This window comes from Delphinus delphis, chromosome 6 (genome assembly GCF_949987515.2).
Source record: "Delphinus delphis chromosome 6, mDelDel1.2, whole genome shotgun sequence".
Taxonomy (NCBI): domain Eukaryota; kingdom Metazoa; phylum Chordata; class Mammalia; order Artiodactyla; family Delphinidae; genus Delphinus; species Delphinus delphis.
The window spans coordinates 82246058-82256375 of NC_082688.1; the positions used below are offsets into that span (position 1 = coordinate 82246058).

Sequence of the window (10318 nt, forward strand, 5' to 3'; positions counted from 1 at the left end):
ACGATAGATTTTAGGTCTTATTCTGGGTGAGATGAGAGCCACTGGAGCAGAGCAGTAACTTGGGATTTAAAAGAAACCACTCTGTCTGCTGCGTTTTGCCTCAGTCATAGAAGGGTAGGGGCAGAAGTGGGGAGACCACTTAGGAGACCAGTGCACTAATCCAGGAGTCTAGAGAGTTCGGGGGAGAGGTGGACATGACGGTGACATAAGCTTGGCAGCAGAGAAAGGTGAGAAGCGACCAGGTTCTGGATTTATGTTGAAGGGAGAGCCATTAAGATTCCCTGACAGATTGGATATGGAATGTGACAGAAAGTGATGAGTCAAAGATGACTCCAAGATTTTGTCTTGAGCCAGTGGAGTTGCCATCAACTGATATAGGGAAGAGTGTGTGTTGAGTTGGTTTAAGGGGAAAATGTCAGAAGTTCATTTTTTGACCTATTAAGTTTGAGGTATCTATTAGGGATACAGTTGGGAAGGTTGAATAGGCAGTTGGATATATGAGACTAGAGTACAAGACAGTCATTTGGACTGGAGGTAAAAAACTGGAAGCTACATATAGATGGTATTTAATGTCGTAGGGCTGGATGAGACCAAGGGGAAAAGTTGAGAGTCAGAAGAGAAGAACACCAAAGATTGAGCCCTGGGCACTTCATCATTTGTTGGTTCACTTATCAGGAACCAGCAAGAGAGCATGAGTGACCAGTTAAGTAGGAGGAAACCAAGAACGTGGTGGCCTGGAAACCAAGTGGAGAGCATGCATCAAATTTGCTGAAAGGCCGGTTTGATGAGAATTGACCACTAAATTTAGTAAGTGAAGGTCATTTGTGATATCTCGACAATTGCAGTGTCAGTGGTAGTGGAGGTGAAAGTCTGAACGGAGTGAGTGTATGAAAGACCAAGAGGAGAACTGACACCACGAGTCACAGATAATACCTTCAAGGTTCTGCAGCAAAGAGGAGCAGTGAGAAGTGGGGTGGTTGGATGGCAGCGAGAGTGGGTAAAACAGAGGGGAAGTGAGAAATGTAATTATTTTAAGATACAATAAAGACTGAATTACCCAGCATTCTCTCAATTATTAACACTAAAATACTATTAAAAATCACATCATTGTAATTGATGAAAAAACTGTATTCACAATGTAATTGTGAACATCAATGTAATTAATGAAAAACTGTGATCACTGATTATGACTATTCACTGTTTAAAATGTCATGTGAGCAATGATTTTTAAATTTGATAATGCCTCATTTCCTCAAGGTGAGCAAACTGGTCCTTTAGAATACTATGACAATATTAAGCAGCACAGCTTTTTTGGAGAAACATTAGTATAAATAGTATCAAAAGTTGAAACGTGATCACCCTTTGACTCAGATATAGTCCTAAAGAAATACATATACACATACCCAAAGGTGTTGTATAAGGATCAGTAACAATTTCCTGTAATTGATAAAAAATTCCAAACACTAATAAATCCATTAGTAGGAGAATGGTTAACAATGGTATACTATGCACCTATTGTTAAACAGATGTCTAAGATCCATAAAGTTAAAAAAAGCAACTGCAGGGCTTCCCTGGTGGCGCAGTGGTTGAGAGTCCGCCTGCTGGTGCAGGGGACACGGGTTCGTGCCCCAGTCCGGGAGGATCCCACATGCCGCAGAGCAGCTGGGCCCGTGAGCCATGGCCGCTGGCCTGTGTGTCCGGAGCCTGTGCTCCGCAACGGGAGAGGCCACAACAGTGAGAGGCCCGCGTACGGTAAAAAAAAAAAAAAAAAAAAAAAAAGCAACTGGAGAGCAAATTCATTTGCATAAAAGAAAACATACATATCTATGCAAAGAATATTTTTGAAAAAATTCACAAAAAACGGTGGTTACCTCTGGGGAGTTAGAACAGGGAGAGAAAAGAAAGGAAAACTTTTACTTTTATCTTATGGCTGTAATATCTGAATTTTTACCTTTAGAAATAAATATATATAGTCTAAAAATTTTAAATATAAATAACTTAAAAATAAACTAAATATACTGTATAGAATTGCAAGCAGCACAAAAAAAGCTTACAATCAAATGACATGACAATGAAAAAAACTAAATGATAGTTATATAACAGTTTAAGGCAAAAATAAAAGATTTAATAAGAAAATATTTATTGAAAACCCCAGGAATGCAATAGGCATAAGTGGCACCAGTGAAGTTCAAAATAGGTAGAGGTAGTACCTAAAATATCTAAAATATCTCTCTTTAGATCATTTATTATGGTCTGGAGAGAATCCCAATCATTGGAATGCAACTCATTTATGTTAGCAAGAACCCTTTAAAAAAAATTATTTGTGTCGTATTTCTTCAAATTTAGCCAAAAAGCATGTTTTGAGATTTCTGGGATGGAAAGGTACAGGTAGTTTGAGGGTAAACAGGCATAAGAAAGGGACAGGGGAGCAAGCCAGGGTCTAATGGCAACAAAGGACGTGTGCAGAAGAGAGGTACAGAAAGACCAGTTCTGCCCAAGCCAAGACCTCAATCCAGGAATGAGGAAGGGAACATCTCTACGCCTCTTCTCCTCCATTACTGCCTCTTCTCCTCCATCACTTGCGCAACGCAGAACACAGATTAACACAATAACATGAATGAACAGAAATGCATACAAGAGACTCAGGTATTTGTACACCAATGTTCATAGCAGCATTAGTCCCAATAGCCTAAAGGGGAATACAATTCAAGTGTCCATCAACAGATGAATGGATAAACAAAAGATGACTTATACATACAATGGAAAATCATTCAGTCATAAAAAGGAATGAAGTTCCAATACATGCTACAACATGTAGGATATCCTTAGATACATTCTGCTAAGTACAGAAGCCAGACATAGGAGGACGAACACTGTATGACTCCACTTCTATGAAATATCTAGAAGAGGCAAACTTACAGTCAAAGAAAGTAAATTCGAGGTTACCAGGGGATGGCAGGGGGAGGACAGTTATTGCTTAATGGGTACAAAGTTTCTATTTGGGGAGATGAAAAGTTTTGGAAAGAGCAGTGATGGTTACAAAACACTGTGAATATACTTAATGTCACAGAACTGTACTCTTAAAAATGGTTAAAATGGTAAATTTTGTTTTACATTTATTTATTGAACCACAATTTTTAAAATAGTAAAAATAATGTACAAGATAAAATTTAGAATAAGTACAAGAATAAATTGGACTTAAAGTTAAATAAGTTTCTGTAGGCCAACTTAGAAACCTGCCCACCATTTTTAGCATTGTTCCATGGAAAATATATTCCAAGCTACAAAAAGGTGGCTTACAAATGAACCTTAAAAACAACTTGCTTCCAAGTTGAAGATTACCAATGTTCAGATTTTTGGCAACAAACATCCTGAAAATCTGAACCTTACTAACTTGGACCGCCTTTGATTGCCATCATGTAGCAAATATGGGAAGCTGCAGGTTTTTCGAGTAAAAGAGAAAGTGAAAATTCCTTCTGGAGAGCTTCCAGGAACTAGCCAATAGTACTATCTATAAACTCCAGCATATATTGAATATATGCATTCTAGATTAGCCAGAATATGAGGCTGATCAGAATAGCTCATTCATTTCCCACTTCAACAGATTACAAAGCAGAGTAACTCAAAAGACTTAAAAAAAAAAAAAAAAAAGCTGAATTACAAATAATATTTACAAATAAAGCTTCAAAATGTATTCTGGTAACCTAAAGATCACATTTTCACTGTCACTCTTATATTCCTGAAAGACTATTTCAGAGAGAAAAACTGTAAAGTTTTATACTTTAATAGCCATCATTTAGCTCTTATACACTATTTAAAGAGTATGCAGGGCTTTCCTGGTGGCGCAGTGGTTGAGAGTCCGCCTGCCAATGCAGGGGACACGGGTTCATGCCCCGGTCCGGGAAGATCCCACATGCCGCGGAGCAGCTGGGCCCGTGAGCCATGGCCGCTGAGCCTGAGCGTCCGGAGCAACGGGAGAGGCCACAACAGTGAGAGGCCCGCGTACCGCAAAAAAAAAAAAAAAAAAAAAAAAAAAAGAGTATGCAAATGAAAGCTTTTAGAGAAGATTACACCTGGTAAAAGTTGGTAAATCCAAGGTTCTGAAAAACAGGGAAATGAATAGTAATTTAAATAAGCATCATATTGAAAAATAAGAGATTTCATCTACCACAGTGCCTAGCATGGTACTCTAGCCACTGCAAAAGCTCAATAAATTATTTATTGGAGAAAAAAACTACATTATTTGCACGGTCAATAATCAAACAGCAGATGACTGACCCAGAATTGGTGTCTTACAGCTAGGCTGGGAAATCAAAAATGCTATTTTCACAAATACACCAAGAAATGTAACTTCAAACAACAAAGTGCAATTTTTCACTTATCAGATAGTGAAAAAAAAATTTCGGATTTCTGATTTCCAGTAACTGGCAAGGATATGAGCAAATAAATGGCTTTCACATATTGGTGGCAGGATATAAACTGGTACACCCTTTTGGATAATTTGTCAGTATCTATCCCCATTTTAAACGTGCATACCCATTACTCAACAAATCTACTTCTAGGAATCTATTCTACAAATACTAACAAATGGATGCAAAGTTAAATGCATAAAGATATATACACTGTAACTTTTTATAACAGTAAAAATCAAAACCAACCATTAATCCTGTCCATTAATACTGGAATGGGTGAATTATGATCCATTCAAACTATGGAACATTATATGTACAGCCAAAAAAAATGAGGTGAAATTCTATGACCCAAATGGAAAGAAGTGAAATGATATTTTATATCGTTAAATGCAAAAAGAAAGTTACAGAATCACAGGTATGAAATACCTCATCAAACAATTAAACTAACAACAAGAAAACCCAAACACTACATGTGTGAGTACTTGTAATATACCTAGAAAAATGTCTAGAGGACTCTGAATGTATACATCAAACTGTTATTTCCTGGGAATGAGAGGAGCTTTCATTAGTTTAATTAGATTTCTTAAGCATCACTTGCAATTCTTTTTACAATGAACATTAATTTTTTTTAAACTAGCAGAAAAAAACATCAAAAACTCTTCCTAATGGTGATCTGTTTCTTTTGGTATGAAATATTTTAGCTAAAATATTTTAGGACAATAGATAACTTTAATAACCTTTTCCCTTAAGGAATTAAAATTGTATTCATGGCCTCTTAAAAAAAAATAATATAGCTTTAAGTATGTGACCAAGCTGTGAAAATTGTTAAGGGAGTAGAACTTAAAAGTTCTCATCACAAGAAGAAAAATGTAACTGAGGTGATTGATGTTAACTGAACTTACTGTGGTAATCATTTTGCAATATATAGATATATCAAACTATTATGCTGTATACTTTGGACTAATACAATGTTGCATGTCAATTATATCTCAAAACTGGGGAAAAACAGCAAAGGGCTGAATACTGAACATTGTCTTAAACGTCTTTCCTCAAGCTAATATAATCATAAATTGTTTAATGAAACTTCACTATTTAAAGCAAATCTTTCAAAGATGATGATCTTATGAACACATCTGTTATCCTATTGATTATTTCATTCAGTTAATACGCTGAGCACCTACTATGTGTCAGGCACTGGTATTTCAGCTTCTTTCTACTGTCTGAAATAAAAGTAAAAGAGTATGAGAATCTTACCAACATGGCCTCCTCCAATGGTGTATGTCTTCCCAGATCCAGTCTGTCCATAGGCAAAAACGGTTGCGTTATAGCCCTCAATGAGTGACAACACTAGTGGCTTTATACAGGTATTATAAACTTCATCTTGAGTGGAATTTTTGCCAAAAACAAAATCAAAAGTAAAGACTCTATCTCTCCCAATGATAACTTGTTGGGTGTTTGGAATAACTCTCACACAAGCCTGATAATTATGAAGAACTTCTTTGCACAGCAGAGGTCTAATTCTTACAGCAACTTTTACTGGTATTTCTTCCATGGCAGCTTAGATTTTACTAAACAGATTTTCTACTTAATATTCAGTATCTAGCGTGAGAAACATCCATTTTACGTAAGATCTGGACTCCTGTGTATCAAAATAAAAACAAAATTTAGTTATTGACTTCTCTATCCTAATAAACTAAGCAACTTCTAAAGCAAAGTCAATTAAAGCAGGTTTTGTTCTAATATAAGATAGCTACAAAGAGTAAATCTGTCTTGAAAAAGTATACCTATAATTTATAGATGAAGTGATATGATGTCTGGATTTGCTGCAAAATAATCTAGGGGATGGGAGCCTTGAGTTGGTAAATGATGAAGCAAAGTGATAAGTGCATGGGATTCCACTATGCCATTCTTTCTATAGTGGTAATATGTTTCCCAGCTCATTAATCTAAATATTGAATAACCGGGGAATTAGAAACATAAGGCAAGGACTTCCCTGGTGGCGCAGTGGTTAAGAATCCGCCTGCCAATGCAGGGGACACGGGTTCGAGCCCTGGTCTGGGAAGACTCCACGTGCCACGGAGCAACTAAGCCTGTGCACCGCAACTACTGAGCCCACGTGTCACAACTACTGAAGCTCACATGCCTAGAGCCCGTGCTCTGCAACAAGAGAAGCCACCACAATGTGAGGCCCACGCACCACAACGAAGAGTAGCCCCTGCTCTCAGCAACTAGAGAAAGCCCGTGTAGCAACGAAGACCCAACTCAGCCATAAATAAATTAATTAATTAAAAAGAAACATAAGGCAAGGAAATAATTGGGTAATTGTACATGTACACAGTAGTGCAAAGCAAACCCTTAGATTTTACAGCTATGTACTGAAAAATAACAACTCCTCTTTGTCGCAAATGTTAGAAATCAATCCATGAAAATAGTTTTAAGGATTTCTATAAGTCAATGTAAATTTAAAACTAAATCTTCTATTTAAAAATAACCAAAACTAACAGAAAAACTGCTGTTCCACTCCTAAATTACATGGTACTTATTTCTGAAGATCTCTGGTGGAATTAATACATTAAAAATTATATTGGGGGACTTCCCTGGTGTCCAGTGGTTAAGAATCCGCCTTCTGGGCTTCCCTGGTGGCACAGCGGTTAAGAATCTACCTGCCAATGCAGGGGACACGGGTTCGAGCCCTGGTCCAGGAAGATCCCACATGCCGTGGAGTAACTAAGCCCATGTGCCACAACTACTGAGCCTGTAAGCCTAGAGCCCGTGCTCTGAAACACGAGAAGCCACTGCAATGAGAAGCCTGCGCACGGCAACGGAGTAGCCCCCACTCAACATAACTAGAGAAAGCCCGTGTGCAGTAACGAAGACCCAGCACAGCCAAAAATAAATATATAAAATAAATTATTTTTAAAAACAAACAGAAAAGAATCTGCCTTCCAATGCAGGGGATGCAGGTTCGATCCCTGGTCGGGGAATTAAGATCCCACACACCACGGGCAACTAAGCCCGTGCACCACAACTACAGAGCCTGTGCACTCTGGAGCCTGCGCGTCACAATTGCTGAACCTGTGCATCCCAACGAACAATGCCATGTGCCGCAACTAAGAACTAATGCTGCCAAAAGTAAAATAAATAAATATTTTTAAAAAACTGCAGGGACAATGTTTTAAAAAAATTAAATTGGTAGCTATACTTACAATGAACAACCTGAAAAATAAATTAAGAAAACAATTCCATTTACAATAGCATTACAAAGAATCAAATAAATTTAGGAATAAATTTAACAAAAGATGTGTAAAACTTACACTCTGAAAACTACAAAATATTGTTGAAAGTAAAGAAGATTTAAATAAATGGAAAAACATATCATGTTCATGGATTAGAAGACTTAACATATTAAAATGGCAATATTCCCCAAATTGATCTAAAGAGTCAACAGAATGCTTATCAAAATCCCAGCTGACTTCTTTGTAGAAACTGACAAGCTGATCCTAAAATTCATATGGAAATTCAAGGGACATAGAATAGCCAATACAATAATGAAAAAGAACAAAGTTAGAGGACATACTTCCCCAATTTTAAAACCAGGCAACAGTAATCAAGACAGTGTGGTACTGGCATACGACAGACTTAAAGATCAATGGAAAAGAATTGAGAATACAGAAATAAATCCTCATATTTATGGGCAACTGATTTTCAACAACAGTGTCAACACAATTCAATGGGGGAAAGATAGTTTTTTCGACAAGTGGTCATGGGACAACTGGATATCCACATGCATAAAAATGAAGTTGGACTTCTACCTCACATCGTATACAAAAGTTAATTCAGAACGGTTCATAGGACTTCCCTGGTGGCGCAGTGGTTAAGAATCCGCCTGCCAATGCAGGGGACACGGGTTTGATCCCTGGTCTGGGAAGATCCCATATGCTGCGGAGCAACTAAGCCCATGCACCACAACTACTGAGCCTGCAAGCCACAACTACAGAGCCCATGCACCACAACTACCGAAGCCCACATGCTCTAGGGCCCACATGCCGCAACTACTGAGCCTGCGTGCTGCAACTACTGAAGCCTACTCACCTAGAGCCCATGCTCCACAACAAGAGAAGCCACCACAATGAGAAGCCTTCTCACTGCAACGAAGAGTAGGCCCCCCTTGCCGCAACTAGAGAAAGGCCGCGCACAGCAACGAAGGCCCAACGCAGCCAAAAAAATAAATCTTAAAAAAAAAGAAGATACTCAAAAATGTTTAAAGAAACAAAACAAAAATAAATGGTTCTGGGCTTCCCTGGTGGCGCAGTGGTTGAGAGTCCGCCTGCCGATGCAGGGGACACGGGTTCGTGCCCCGGTCCGGGAAGATCCCACATGCCGCGGAGGGGCTGGGCCCGTGAGCCATGGCCTCTGAGCCTGCGCTCCGCAACGGGAGAGGCCACAACAGTGAGAGGCCCGCGTACCGCTAAAATAAATAAATAAATGAATGAATAAATGAATAAATTTTAAAAAGAATTTACATGTCTTTTAAAAAATCCATAGCACTTATACTTCTTCAGATTCTGATCAATTACAGCCATCAGAAGCGTATGTATTAATCTCACCAATCAATGTAAAGAAAGGTGAAATCTGATTGGCTGGCATACTCAACGGAGTTTTGAAATCAGAGCAAAGGAAGGAGAAATATTCGATCACTGATGCCGTGTCGTTGATCAGAAAAGTGTCTCCAAATACCGTTGCCATCCTGTTCCCTTGGCTTTTCAGAAGTAGTGACTGCTAAAAATTGTAGTTTGTAAGTAATATTTTCTTAAGAAACTTTCTGGCAAGTGGATAGTGAATCTCATAAGGATCTCAGAAAAGGCCCCAAATGCATAAAGAACAGATGGAGAAGACAGGAAGCAAACAGGGGAAACAACAAAGATTTTTAAAGTTGGAGTGGGCGAAGTTTTATTTTAAAAGTGTTTCAAAGAAAGAATCTGGGCACCCTTTCTTTCTCAATTATCTCCTGCTCTAAGGGAGGGGTCTTTCAGACTTCCGCAGAACTTATAATGCACCGAAGTTTCAACATCCGCAATGGAAAAAGGAGACCTGTGACAAAACGAAATCCCCAAGGAAGATGGGCCTTTCCATCCCTTTTCAGATACCGCAGCTGGAAGCACGAAAACAAGAAATACACAGGATCCGATTCAGTGAGGCTCGGTCCGGGGTTCCCGGGGTTCCCGCGCGTCCCTCTTCCCCAAGCCCTTCTACCTCAAGGCGCACCCAACTTCCCCGGCCGCTCGCCTGGGAGTCCCAGCATAGGCCCAGGCCCCTCGGACGCACTGCTCCGCCTTGCGGGCGCCCCGACCGCCCTCCCCGCCAGCCGAGCCGCGGAGGCTCCCAATCCCCCCGGCCGGCCCCTTCTCCTCCCAACGGCCAACCGGGAACACCGGCTCAGAGAGCCGGCCGGCGCCGCACGAGGGCCGACCCCGCCAGCCCGGCCCGACCCGCCTGCCACTCACTGACCGGTTCGAGAAACCCCAGTCTCCCGCGGCTAGCGCAGCGCAGGACTCTTCGCCTTCACTTCGCACCGCCGCACCGCAGCTACCGCCTCAGCCCGCGCCTTTTGTTGTCGCGGGTTCTCCCGGCAACCGGCAAAGCCCGCGCTGACGCGCCCCTACCCCTCAGGGCGGCCGGAAGCTCCCCAGGCCCCGCCCCAGCCCGCCAAGCCCCGCCCATGCCCCCGCCCCGTCAGGGAGGAGCCTAGAGCCGGCCACCTGGAGGCCCCGTCTCCCAGATTAGCTCCGAAGTAAATACTACCCAGGGACCCCTCTCATAGTGCTGAGCCAGAGAACTCTCCAGGAGTTTGTAAGATGAATATGAGAAAGATTCACATTGCTTTCAATATTTTAGCTACCAATTCG

General features: G+C 40.5%; 1 protein-coding gene across 4 annotated transcripts in view; it reads right to left on the minus strand.

The window, feature by feature from the left end:
• The window catches only part of KIF27 (kinesin family member 27), an 89611-nt gene extending 79574 nt beyond the window's left edge, over positions 1 to 10037 (minus strand). For 3 of the 4 annotated variants that reach the window (XM_060014952.1, XM_060014951.1, XM_060014950.1), the window contains exons 1-2: positions 9921 to 10037; positions 5667 to 6051 (exon numbers count right to left, since the gene is read on the minus strand). In XM_060014952.1, coding sequence (XP_059870935.1) covers positions 5667 to 5964 — 298 coding nt within the window. In that variant the 5' untranslated portion in view covers positions 5965 to 6051; positions 9921 to 10037. Of the gene's footprint in view, positions 1 to 2758; positions 2769 to 5666; positions 6052 to 9920 lie in introns of those variants that run through there. The other variant, XM_060014953.1, reaches the window with a different exon arrangement.
• Positions 10038 to 10318: the final 281 nt, after the last annotated feature.